Below are 14,591 nucleotides of genomic sequence, written 5' to 3' on the forward strand. Positions count from 1 at the left end.
CAGGAAGCACTAAACTTTGGGTATACATCAGAGGAATTCAGAAGTTTTAAGTACAAATAAGTCATAAAATTATGGACTTCCTGAACTCACCAGTGACAAGTAAAATCACAGAAACTGTTTTTCATTTAACCATGGAAAACAAAGTCAAAAACAAGCAATTCTGAGATGGAGAATATGAGATGGGGTTAATTTTTGTGTCAACTTGGTTAGGCCCAAGAGTGGTCAATATCAAATAATTGATATTTGGTCAAACATTATTCTTAGTGTTCCTGTGAGGGTGTTTTGGGTTAAGATTAATATTATGATCAGTGGACTTTGAGAATAGCAGACTGCCCTTTATCTACTTAGGCAAAGCCTAAACAGAACAAAAGGACCAGTTTCCCCCAAGACAGAGAATTCTCCAGATGACTGCTTTCATCTGCAAAATCAATTCTTCCTGGTTTTACAACAGACTGTCTTTGAACTGGATTGCACATCAGCACCTGGTCTCTAGCTTGCCCACCCACCCTGCAGATTTTGGACTTACCAGCCTCCATAACAATGTGAGCCCATTCTATATAATTAACCTGTTTCTTTCTATATATACACACCCTACTGATTCTGTTTCTCTGGAAAACTCTACCTAATATAGGTAAGTTATTTAATTTTCATGTTTGCTCAATTATAGGTCTTTTGAGTTGAGTAAATAAGAAAATACATTTCTTTCAGCTGATGAGAAAGATGACATCATGTGTAACCCAGAGCAAACTGTGGTTTTTATTTTAAAGCTCATTTATATTTTACCTTTTTTCTTTCATTGGCTTTTTAAAATTCATTTCTCAGATTTGTGTTGAGAACTTCAACTTAATTCATTTCAAGAGCTCATTAAATGGTTGTATATTTTAAGTTTCTTAACAAATTGTCTACCATAAAGAATCAGTCTTTACGTCTAGGATGGCAATTCTTAGAGCCATCTTTGTATAATATATAATAAGAACATCCTGGAGAGTGTGACAGATATGAAAGATAAACATGATAAACTGCAGTCATCAAAGGTTCCAAATATATCACTCAAAGCACAGTTACTCCATTTACTCATATACTTATTAACTTACATACAAAGACTAACACAACATAAGGCAACAAGTGATTTATATATTTATCATTTATCTCAAAGCTTCTAATTTTTAAGGTGGTATAAAAACAAACATTATTAATATTTGTTTAGTATAATTAAGTACAGATTTACAATGAAATATTGAATGCTTGGCTTATATAAAAAAAGGGTTTACACCGTATTATAATTTTTCATCAGACTAGCATGCCAATCTTCTGATTAAACAATGTACATAAAAACAGGTACTTACACAAGAAATTTTAAATGGTGCAAATGTTATAGGGTCTTCTCCATATAAAGGCCAGTAGCGCTCACATTTTTTCTGTTGTCCAAAAAAGAAAGTTAGTAATCCATAGGATAAGTTTTTCTTGACTTTTTATAAATATTTTCTGCCCTAGTGTTCAGTCTCTTGTTACTTCCCAGGAAACAGAATAATTGCCAATTGGCAAGGATCTGAGAGAGCTCAAATTTATCCAATCGTTCTCATAGATGAGCTACTCTGTCCTCTCCAAGACTGATAATAAGAATGTTATTAACAATGTTCTCTAGAAAAAAAAAAACAACTGCTTTTGGTATAAGATCTATTTAGAATGAAGGGTTTCCAGGCAAGATTCAAAGCCTATAAAATTAAAATCCCTATAATATCTGGCTGAATTTTCATCAAGTGTAAAATCTGTGGCTTACTGGAAAGAGCATTCTGGCTGGTAGCAAAAGAATTTCACAAATACAAGTACTAATTTTCCTGTTTAACTGATCTTTAGTTCCTTTACCTATATAAAAATGGGAACAATAATTCTCATCTTACATAATTGTTGCAAGTACTAAAAATAGTATATTTCAATGTTATACTGATAAAAAATACTCATTAATACAAGCATAATGAATAATGTAAACTATCCACTTTTTTTTGAAATTACAGAAAGTGTAACCAGTTTCCCCCCTTATCTTTCTGTTTTACACAGGCATAGAAATAGAACACTAAATTTTCATTTGTTTTCTAATATCAAACCCCATCATTTTAGAAAATTTGGTTAAGAGAAAAATAACAATAAAAATATACAATGATTCTGATGCTAAGTAATGAAATAACTTTAAAACCCACTAAAATGAAAGCTTTTAAATGACAGTCCAGCTAAAATAAACCTTTAGGCAGTGGGAAATGTATCAATTCTTACTAAGTTCTTACAGTTTCAAATACAGTAAGCAGAATTATTACCTATGGGTTAGAATTAACCCTAAGCTAACATTACTGCTCAGAAGGCAACAAAGTAGAACTCTTTAGTGTGTTATTTTGGCCTAGAGCAGTATTATTAATATTTTAGGATGCTTAGAACAACAAAACTCATTTCCTAGAAGTTCACAGAAAATAATAAAATTAATTAAGTTATTTTTAAGGATTTTTTGGTCTTCTACCTGCTAAAGTTTTAACATCTTGAAAACAGACAGAAACAAATTATACAAGATAAGTAAGAAATGAAGCTGTGACTTATATACCACAGTAAATGAGTAAGGATTATATTAATATTTATAATCCAGGTATAAACTAATGATTATTAATACCAAAAACTATGTGTTAAACATCAATACATGCATAACATATAATCATATAATATTCATGTCAACGGTGAGTAAAATGAAGCTTAGAGGGGACATTTACTGTACCAATGGTCAAAAAAGCTAGAGAAGTGTAGGTTTGTTTGATTTCATTACTTATGCTGTTTCCATCAGGTCACATTCTAATTGAGATTTAAGTTAAGGTTATCAAACAAATTAGCAGACCCGAATTCACTGACAATCTGACAAAACACTACCAATCACAAAATCTTTAGTTTAAAAAAATTTTGCATTCAATGCAACTTATTTTTCATCAAGTATTATTACTGATATATATGGGGAGCTTATTAATAGCACAAAGAGAAGTAAGTCCTAAACTTAATAGTAACTTGAGAAACTGTTAGGAGAGTAAAATTTAAATTTCTTAAGACAACTGATAAATAATGGTACTGAACTACATACTAACAGCACTTAAACAGGTAAGTTAGTAATTTCTCAGTCTGTTTAAGTTCTATTTTAGCAAATGTTTATTTTCTGTCCAATATTACTGAATACTTCCACTATTGGTAAAAAAAAAAAAAAAATTGGTTTGGGAGGAGGAATGACAGAAACTACCAGTTAAACTAAGCTTTTGCAATGATTTATATATTAATACATCTCACATAACTGAAAGATGTACTATCTTGCTTTTGCAACATATTCTTTACCGAAAAAAATTTTAATAAAAATTTTTACAATAAAACTAATTTTTACCTTAACTAATGAACCACATTAACATAGGGAAACTTCAAACTACCACATAACTTGTTTCCTAAGTTTGATTTGTGTGTTACATTTACAGAAGACTACACATAAATTTTATTTAGTTCCTATCCTATAAATATTACCACCCCAATGAAGACACAGTAGTTGATGCTGCAGGAGATCAAATGAATTTAAAACTAAATTCATGTGTATAAGGGCATAAAAATACCATTATCAAAAATCTCAGATTAAAGAACTTTCTTTGAATATAGCATAAACAAACAAAAAAATGCAGTGATATTTGCAGAGAAATCAATTCTAGTTATAAATTTATAATAATCAAAATTATTTAACTCACGTTCATGGCTCAATTTTATCCCTATTTTTAAAAAAGATTTATTTATTTATTTTAGAGAGAAGGTAAGGAAGGGAGAAAGAGAGGGAGAAAAACATCCATGTGTAAGACATACACTGATCAACTGCTTCTGTTATGCCCCCAACTGGGGAGCTGTCATGCAACCCAGTCACGTGCCCTCACTGGAATCGAACTTGTGACCTTTTGTGTTTGCACGCTGGCACTCAATTCACTGATCCACACCAGACAGGGCATTATTCCTATTTTTAAAATGCCTCTCCACTTCAGTCCATAAACAGCATTCTACTTACAGCACCATTAAAATCCATTATTTTCAGTATATAATAAAATGTACTTATATTTTGTTCCTTTCATCCAGTAAAAGCAATAGCAGTACACACACACACACATCTGCTTTAATGACAAGGGCTCAGAATATAAGACCAGGAATATATATCCTTAGAAATAAAGTGACAAAAGGAATACATCAAAATTATTTTTAAGTGTTAACAAGTATACATACCCTTCCCATCTCAAATTCTCGACATGCCATTACAATGATCTAAAAAAGACGTGGGGGTGGGATAAGAGGAAGAATTAAACACAATTTTCTCTTTTTAATGAAATATAGATTTCAAGAATTAATTTTTACCCAGAACTATCAGTCGGTTGCCTCCCATACATACCCTAACCAGGCAAAAAAAGTAGTTTTGATATGAAAAGTATGAAGACTATACTTTCAGGGATCATTTATATAGTTTGTTAATCTAAAAAGTGTGAGTTACAGAAATTATCAAAATCACACCTTCCAAACAAGGGCTATATAGCAACAAATTAAATTTTATGAATCTTACAGATTTACTTGTGACTTGAAATTACATTTAATAAAATTACCTAAAGGATAAATGCATTAAAAGGTCTTTATTATCTTTTTTTTTTTAATCCTCACCCAAGGTTACGTTTTTATTGATTTTTTGGAGAGAGAGGAAGGGGGAGAGAGAGAAACAAAGATCAGTTGCCTCCTCTTGCACCCTGTCTTTGGATGTAGGTATGTGCTGTGATCAAACTCACAACCTTTTTTTTTTTTTTTTGGTGTACAGGACGATGCTCCAACCAACTGAACCACCAGGCCAGGGCCATTTAACTGTCTTTAAACCTCAGGTTGTTACATTTGCTCCCCCACTCTAACATTTTTTAATGTAATGCAAAGTCGGGTAGCTGCCATCTGTATCCTACAATTAGTATTTCACTATACCTGACTTACCACATAGCTATCCCTCTATCCATCTATCAATCCCTCTTATTTGGTAGCTGTCTTATTAGTTACTGACAGAGGACAAGATTTAAAGTGTTATCACTCCCTCTTCTTAATTTAATGAAACATCCTAGAATCAGTTTCTGACTTTTTAGATTATAAAAAGTAAGTTACTTACTACAACATTGTACTCCCATATCATCCTCCAAAAATCTATTACTGTATTTGCTAAAGGTCCTTGGGTTGCCACGTATGCTTTTGGCCCATAAACACCCTAAAATGGTTAAAAGCAAATTTCATTATGATTACCAAGAATGTTCCCTTACCTAAATTTTAAGGTTTCAAATTTTATTAATACTGCTGTTTTCACTTACAGCATTTCCAAATATAATTTTTCATCCAGACTACATAAAAGCATTACAAAATTATAATCAATTCACTTCAGCTTTGGGTGAAATATTATTACTTGTGTATTTATTAGACATGGTACACAGAATTAACAATTGACTGCCTTATGATTGCTCAAAAATTATTTACCGAAGAATTAAAAAGTCCCAAGACTGAGTCAACAAAGTTAACTGTAGTGTAGCAGAAACATAAAAGTATCCTTTGATTCTAAAAACAGTACTAAAACTAGCCAACAGTTCTTTCTTAGATAGATTTTTCTGTAGCTACCTTCATTATTTATTCAACTTAAAGTTTACTGCATGCCTACTATATGTTTCCAATAATGAACCTGAGAATAGACCAAACAAGATAGCAGACTAAAATACTAAACCAGCATTAATGGAATCACACAATGACTAAGTGTTACTAAAGTGCAATTAAAAAGTAGAACTTTTAACAAATGTCCTTTTATAAATACTTAGCAAATGTTTATAAAAGAATATAAACATGAACTACATCTGAAACAACAAATCACCTATGTATTAGTTTTATCTATTTGTTTTGGGTTTTCTAATAAAATTCAGTTTGTTTGGAAAAATAGTTTTTTATTTGAAAGCATTACTGTTCAACATTGGCATAGATATTCTTTTTATCACATAACTCTTACCACTTTAATACTTCTGTCAACAAAATATTCTATTAAAATATGTATGTATACATACCATATACAAGCCACTAAAAATAGCAGGACTATATTGTCATATAAATATTCATATAAAAACACAGAACAGCTTAAAAGTCTTCTATTTAATCAAATAGCAGTTTGAATTTGTTTCTCTATTGATAACCATGTAAGAACTTAACTGCTTTTGATCAAAGAGTATATCAAAAAAGTTAACTATATATTGACTATATTTAATGTTGCATTTTGGGTTGCCACTTGCAGTGGTGACAGCTGACAAGTCTTCAATATAAGTTTATATTCTATAATTTTAAATCAGTATTACACACTAATTCTACCACTGGTAATTTATCCTATGAGGTTTTCCAAAAGAATAATGTTTACTACAATATTACCATCAAGAAAAACTGGAAATAACCTATATGATTTAATACCAGGGAATGGCCATGTACATAAAAACTCAAAGGGACAACAGAAAAGATGATTTAGCAATAGGTGAAGTATTTAAAAGTCTTCAGAGTAAACAAAGAAAACTTTATCTCCAATATCACAGAACTCTCTATGAGTATGGATACTGTAAGGGAAAGCACATAAAAATGTGTCAGGGCTGTGATTTTACTTTTATTTCTTTTGCTGACGGTACCATGTTTAGGCAAATCAAAATAATTTAATAAACTAGTATGAAGGAAGACATTAAGTGTGGCAGAGAAACACCATTTAAACACATACCTTAATAAAATTTGCATTGATATAGTCTGAATCTTGAGAAGGAGTCTTTAGAGTCAACTTAACTCGGCTGTGATCAACTACAAGATAAATATTTCACAAATTATGTCCTGTTGAAGACAGGTGTTTTCTAATGAACCATAAGATTAAGTAAACAACAAAAAATATTTACTTTGAAAAAACAATAAAAACTGACTTGAGGTATCAGAAAGGATAATTTCCGACATCATACTGACAGAAGTCATTCTTGAAAAACAAAAATCTGATGATGTAAAGCTGTGATTTAAAGATGCAATCAGCATAATCTCAGGAGCTCGTTGAACATACAAATTCCTGGGCACCACCCCATCATAATCCCGCATTACTAGATAAGAATCTGATGTTTCATCTCTGCCGTTTTTTAACAAGCGTATCATGCAGTGAGCACTAACCACCAACACACAAGCCCATTTGCAAAAACTTACTAGAAAATCTAACCTTCATTATTTCACAAAATTATAAAAATTAAGTAAACTATGACAACTAATGAATTAAGATGATATATAAAAGTGCTTTAATACTGCACTTGGCCAATACAATTTATTATTAGGTAATGACTACTTAGGGTAAAAATTAATCTTTATAGTAAAGCCCCCAAATATATTTTTTAAAGATTATGTATTTTATTTTTTAAATGAAATGATTTTTAAAAATTAAATCTTAAAGATATGAAATGAAACTAATTTTTCCCTCTCCTTGAATTCTAAGGGCTCTCTTTCCCAACAAAAATACTATGTTAAAGTTCTTTTTTCCTTCCAAAAGTAATTTTTATGCATATAGCTATGTACTTTGAAAAACCACACCAACATAATCGTACTACACAAGTTGTTGCTGCTACATACAAACTGGGTATTAAAAGAAACTTTTATGATGGCAAATTTTAAGCATAGGGAAACATATATAATAATATAATGGATCGCATATATCCACTACCAGGCTTCAGTAATTATTACTGTTTCTCCGGTCTTATTTCATTTACCTCTAATCATACAATAGCTAGGGCGCTAGAGAAAGCAAATTAAAACACAAGAGCTCTGAGTCCCATACTGCAGTAAGTTTGATTCAGTAACTTCAAGATGGGGCACAGAAAATGGCTTAAAAAAAAAAATTTCTGACCTGAACAGACCCTTCTCCAAGCAGGACTACAGAGGACCCAGAGACATATGAAAAGATGATCAGTATCACTAGCCATCAGAGAGATGCAAATTAAAACCACACAAGTCAGAATGGCCGCCATAAACAAAGCAACAAACTACAAGTGTTGGAGAGGTTGTAGAGAAAAGGGAACTGTAGTGCACTGTTGGTGGGAATGCAGACTGGTGCAGACACTGTGGAAAACAGTATGGAATTTATGCAGAAAACTAAAATAGAACTGCCTTTGACCTGACAATTCCACTGCTGGGGTTATATCCTAAGAACCTGAAACACAGATCCAAAAGAACCTACGCACCCCAATGTTCATAGCAGCACAATTTACAATAGCCAAGTGCTGGAAGCAACCTAAGTGCCATCAGTAAATGAGTGGATCAAAAAACTGTGGTACATGATGGAATAGTATGCAGCAGAGAGAAAGAAGGAGATCCTACCTTTTGCTAAAGCATGGATGGAACTGGAGAGCATTATGCTAAGTGAAATTAAGCAAGGTGATGAAAGACAAATACCATATGATCTCACCTTTAAGTGGAACTGTTCAACAAAACAAAAAAGCAAGCAAGATAACCAGAGACATTGAAATTAAGAACAAACTGACAGTAACCAGAGGGGAGGTGGGAGTAGATAATAGGGGGAAAAGGGGGAAGAGTTTTCAGGAACTATAAAGGACACATGGACAAATCCAAGGGGGTGGGATCAGGTGAGGGAGGTGGGGATGGCTAGGGTGGGGGGGAAATGCAGACAGCTGTACTTGAACAACAATAAAAAAAATAACCAAAAAAACCCTTCGAAGGCACATGCAGATTTTGTAGTCACTACTTTATATTTACAATCATAGTATATTATTGACAATTTAAAAATTAATATGCTGCTTATATTAACATCATTTTGTGTAATTTAACACTCTTCATTGGTACTTCTTTTAATCATAAAAATGAGTAGATAGAATATAAAAACTAACAAAGAAGTGAAAACAATCATTTCTTCCCATGGTTTTGCTGACTGCCTCTACAATTTCCCAAGAGCTCAATTCCAAATAGATAAAAATCAATGCCCGCTACCCAAGGGGCTCTTTAAAGCAGTGTGTTCTTTTTCTTTCTGAACAAACATCAACAACCTATGAAAACAAAAAGAAAATAGATAAGATTGTCACCAAGGAAAGAGAAACCACCTAATGACTGAATCCAGGTGTAACAAATAAAAAGATCTCCACAATTAACATTAGATAGGCAGAGTACCCTGATCCATCACTCCTACAGGCTAGCCAGCACAGTTTTAGCCCTCAGAACACACAAAGCACAGGTATTCTTAACACAAGGAGTGTCTAGAAATTTCTTAGTTCTGGTACTGAGCTCAATGTTCTGGTATAAAATAAATCAACTATCCAACATAGCTCTAGAAAAAACTAATTGATATTTGAATAGTGATGAAATTACTTTTAATTGAGCAAAAGCAAGGATGTCTGCTCTTGCCACTTCAAGTCATTATACTAGATGTTCTAGCCAATGTAATAAGGCAAATGAGACTCATACTGAAAAGCAGCAAAATTCATTATTTGCAGCTGTCATGATTCTGTATGTAAAAAATCCTAAAGGATCCACAGAAAAACACTAAACTAATAAATGAGTTCAGGAAGGTGACTAGATTTAAAAAAATCAATACACAAATATAAATTGTATTTCTATACACAGTTGACCCTTGAGGACTCACCGTCCCCACGCAGTCAAAAATTCATTTACAATTTTTGACTCCCCCGAAACTTAAGTTGCCCCGTGCTATCTGTGGGAGATTGATATCTGGACTATGGCCACTGGGGAATACCAAACTCTGCAGATGCTCAAGTACGCTGGCACAGAGCAGTGCATAGTTGGTCCTCTAAATCCATGGACTCCTAACTTCAAACAGAAAATAGTAGTTACTGAAAAAATTCACATGTAAGTGGACCTGCACAATTCAAACCTGTGCTGTTCAAGGGTGATACTGTACTGGTTAAAAAAAGAATTTGAAAATAAAATTAAAAGAATTCCATTTACAATTGCTTAAAGAATTTTGTAAAAGAATTTTGTAGATTTCCAGTGAAGATGGAGGAATAGGTAAATACGCTTCACCTCCTTGCACAACTACAGCAAAAATTACAACTAGACTACAAAAGAAATATCACCTAAATTCGTCAGAAAAATTGAGCTGTATGGAAGACCAACAACCAAGGATTTAAAGAAGCCACATACATCCAGATGGGTAGGAGGGGTAGAGACATGCAGAGACGCAGCAGAGAGGTGGAAAGCCACAGAGAGCAGCAGAATGGGTGGTCCCACATTGGAAGAGATACCTAGGCCTAGGGAGCATGGGATCCCAGCCCCAGCCCTAACCACACAGCCCACAGTTCCAGCACCAGGAAGATTAAGTCCCCCAAACTGCTGCCTGTAAAAACAAGTAGGGGTTGGAGTGGTGGACGAAACTGCAGGATTCCCAGGAGTCTCCTCTTAAAGGGTCCATAAAGGACTTAGTACTAAGGCTGACTCACTCCCATAAAGGACTTAGTACTAAGGCTGACTCACTCCCTCTGGGCTTTACACAAAGGCAGCTGCTGGAAGGGCACCAGTGGTACACGGGGAGAAATTGAAGTGTCTGGCATTAGGGAATGTGCAAGGAGATGGCTTCTTCCTGGATAAAACTCCAGAGGCCAGTCATTGGCATTGTCCCCTTTCTGAGCACTCCTCCACACAGAGCCAGAGGTAACACCATACAAGAGACTCCAACAACCTGGTTCATACAGGTTGCCCCACCCTGGTGATTACCTAAGGCTCTACCCATCCAACTTACTGGTGTGCTTTTCTACAATAGGCCATGCCACCGAGACAGGTAGTCAAAGTACCTCTATTGAATACACAGAAAACACAGGGAGGCTGCCAAAATGAGGAGACAACAAAATATGGCCCAAATAAAAGAACAGAACCAAACTCCAGAAAAAGAAATTGCTTAAAAAGATAAGCAATTTATCAGATGTAGAGTTCAAAACACTGGTTATTAGGATGCTCAAGGAACTCATTGGGTACTTAAACAATATAAAAAAGACCGAGGCAGAAATGAAGGTTACACTAAGTGAAATACAGAAAATGTACAGGGAACCAACAGTGGAGTGGATGAAGCCAAGAATCAAATAAATGATTTAGAACATAAGGAAGAAAAAAAACATTCAATCACCACAGCAAGAAGAAAAAAAATCCAAAAAAACTGAGGATAGGTTAAGGAGCCTCAGGGACAACATCAATGTACCAACGATCAAATAGGGGTGCTAGAAGAAGAGAAAGAGTAAGAAATCGAAAACTTATTTGAAAAAATAATTAAAGAAACTTCCCTAATTTGGTGAAGGATTTAGACATATAAGTCCAGGAAGCACAGAGAGTCCCAAACAAGATGGACACAAAACAAGCCACATCAAGACACACCAAAGTTTAAAGAAAGAGAGAATCTCAAAAGCAGCAAGAGAAAAGCAGATGGTTACCTATAAAGGAGTGCCCGTAAGACTGTGGGTTGATTTCTCAAAAGAAACTCTGAAGGCTAAAAGGGATTGACAAGTAGTATTCAAAGTGATGAAAAGCAAGGACTTACAACCTAGATTATTCTCTATCCAACAAAGCTGTCATTCAGAACTGAAGGGCAGATAAGTGCTTCCCAGACAAGGTAAAAGTAAAGGAATTCATCATCACCAAGCCATTATTATACAAAATGTTAAAAACAAACTAAGCAAACAAGTAGAGGAGGAACAGAATCATGTATATGGAGATCATTTGGAGGATTATCTAAAGCTGGGATGGGGAAGGGGGAGAATAGAGGAAAAGGAGCAGGGATTAAGAAGTACAAATTGGTAGGTACAAAATAGACAGGGAAATGTTAAGAACAGTATAGGAAATGGAGTAGCCAAAGAACTTATACACATGACGCATGGACATGAACTAAGAAGGGGAGGGTGATTGCTGGAGGGAATGGGGTATCAGGCAGAGGAGGCTCGAGAGAAAAATCAGGACAACTATAATAGTATAATCGATAAACTATATTCTTAAAAAAGAAAAAATAAGACATACACTGAAAATCATAACCCTGCTTAGAGAAATTAAAGAAAATCTAAAGAAATGAAGAGAGAGATTCCATATTTGTGGATTGAAAGAGTCAATATGCTTTAAAATGATACTTCCCAAATTGATCTATAAATTCCTACTGGGATTTTTGCAGAAATTGACAAGCTGATCCTACAATTGATATTGAGATGCAAAGGATCCAAAAGAACCATTTAAACACACACACACACACACAGATGGAGGATACATTTCTTCCTTAAAATTTAATATATAGCTCTACAGTGATCAAAATAGTATGATATTGGCTTAAGAACAGGTCAATGGAATTGAATTAAATGTATGGCTCAAATGCTCCCAACAAAGGTACCAAAGTGACTCGATGTAGAGTCTTTTCAAAAAATGGTACTGAGTAACAATCCCACATGCACAAAGATTATTTCAGTCCCTAAACTCATACCATAATTAAGGAAAATTTTTTCACAAATCGTATATAAAGAAACAAAACAAAACAACCCCCCCAAACCCTTGTATCTAGGATATAAAAACAACTCTTAAAACTCAGTAATATAAAAAAGTGAAATTTTAAAAAAGTACAAATGATTTCAAAACACTTCACCAAAGAAGATATATGTTCCCAAAAACATGAAAAGATGCTCAACATCAGTAGTCATCAGAGAAAAGCAAATTAGAACCATAATGAGATACCTCTAAATTTACCACCAGAACAACTATAATCAGAAAGACAGTAACAGGTGATTGCAGACATGTGGAGAAACTGGAACTCTCATATATTGTTAGTAGGAAGGTAAAATAGTATACAGCTACTTTGAGCTGTGTAGTTTATTAGTTTCTTTATAAAGTTAAACATAAGCTTCCATAGACCCAGAAATTCCATTCCTGGGTATCTAGCCAAGAGAAATAAAACCAAACATCCACATAAAAATTTGTATGGAAATGTTTATAACAGCACTGTTCATAATGCTCTTCAACTGGCAAATGGTTAAACAAAATGTGATATAACCATGCAATGGAGTATTACTATAAAATAAAAAGAAATGAACTACTGATATGTGTTACATGGATGAATTAAGTGGAAAAGCCATACACAAAAGACTACATATTTTATCATTACATTTATATGAAATTTCCAGAAAAGAAAAAGCTATAGAGACAAAGCAGAGCAGTGGGGCTTAAGATGTCGAATTGGCATAGGTGATCTTTTGGGGGTGGTAGAAAGGTTCTAAAATTAAATTGTGTCGATAATTGCACAACTCTATAAATTTAGTAAAAATCATTGAATTATATACTTCTTCATGGGTATTTATTTTATGACATGTAGAGGATCTCATTAAAGCCACTTTAAAAATACTGTATCTGTAAGCACTGGACATGCTAAACATGCAAAAGAAATTGACAACTTAATATTATCCTTATGACAGTAAGTAAACATACATCTCTAAGTACAATTATTATTAATATAATTTTCTAAATTAAAGTGACTTAGAATTTTATTGGAAACTGACTTATCAAACTTTACATAATTTAAATGAAAAAAGGCCTTGCCATTCTGACTATAATACCACTGTGATTAGCTCAGGCTCTAGGGCAAGGTTTCTCAACCTTAGCACTATTGACATTTTAGCCTTGGATAATTCTTCTTCTTCTTTTTTAAGATTTTATTTATTTATTGTTAGAGAGAGTGGAAGGGAGGAAGAAAGAGAGGGAGAGAAACATCAGTGCAATAGATGTCAATTGGTTGCCTCTCACATGCCCCCAACCGAGAACCTGGCCCACAACCTAGGCACGTGCCCTGACCAGGAATCAAATCAGCGAGCTTTTGGTTCACAGGCTGGCATTCAATCCACTGAGGCACACCAGCCAGGGCGGATAATTCTTTACTATGGAGAGGCTGTGGCCTCTGTATTGTAGCAAGCAGAAGCATCCCCAGCCTCTACCCACAAGTTGTCAGTAGCAGCCTGCGTACTGTGCATCCAGTTTTGACAACCAAAATGTCACTAGACATTGCTAAATGACCCTTCAAGGGCACAATCACCCTAGTTGAAAACCAATGTTCTGGATACAAACTGCCTCGGTTTAAATTCTCATGCACTCAGTATTAGCTGTATTACAACCTATTTAACCTCCCTGTCTCAGCTTCCCATCTACAAAGTGGCGTATTATAGTATCTACTTCATAGTTTTGTTATGATGATTATGACAAATAAGCCATTTACTATAGAAATTGGTCAACAATACAGAATGAGGGCTTTTATTTTTCAGAGAGTCAATTTAACAACACACTACTGACCTTCCCTCTGTATTTAAAATTGTAAAGCTTCCCCATTCTATTGTCAGCTTTCTCTATGTCCCTCATTCCTACTATATTATTCTCAATGCGGCACTAATCACCATTTGATAGACCACATATGTTATTTCTATTCAATACCTGACACCTTAAATAGAATATAAGCTTCATGAGGGCAGAAGGTTTTGCACTTTTTTCCCCCTGCAGTATCCCCAGTG

The 14,591-nt window shown here is 34.1% G+C and overlaps 1 protein-coding gene across 1 annotated transcript in view; it reads right to left on the reverse strand.

Moving 5' to 3' along the window:
• The window catches only part of PTPN12 (protein tyrosine phosphatase non-receptor type 12), a 91,378-nt gene that overhangs the window by 41,102 nt on the left and 35,685 nt on the right, over positions 1–14,591 (reverse strand). The window contains exons 3-6 of the mRNA XM_024558930.3: positions 6,803–6,879; positions 5,183–5,278; positions 4,273–4,311; positions 1,347–1,418 (exon numbers count right to left, since the gene is read on the reverse strand). Of these exons, the coding sequence (XP_024414698.2) occupies positions 1,347–1,418; positions 4,273–4,311; positions 5,183–5,278; positions 6,803–6,879 (284 nt within the window). The remainder of the gene's footprint in view (positions 1–1,346; positions 1,419–4,272; positions 4,312–5,182; positions 5,279–6,802; positions 6,880–14,591) is intronic.

Source organism: Desmodus rotundus, chromosome 6 (assembly GCF_022682495.2).
Source record: "Desmodus rotundus isolate HL8 chromosome 6, HLdesRot8A.1, whole genome shotgun sequence".
NCBI classification, from domain to species: Eukaryota; Metazoa; Chordata; class Mammalia; order Chiroptera; family Phyllostomidae; genus Desmodus; species Desmodus rotundus.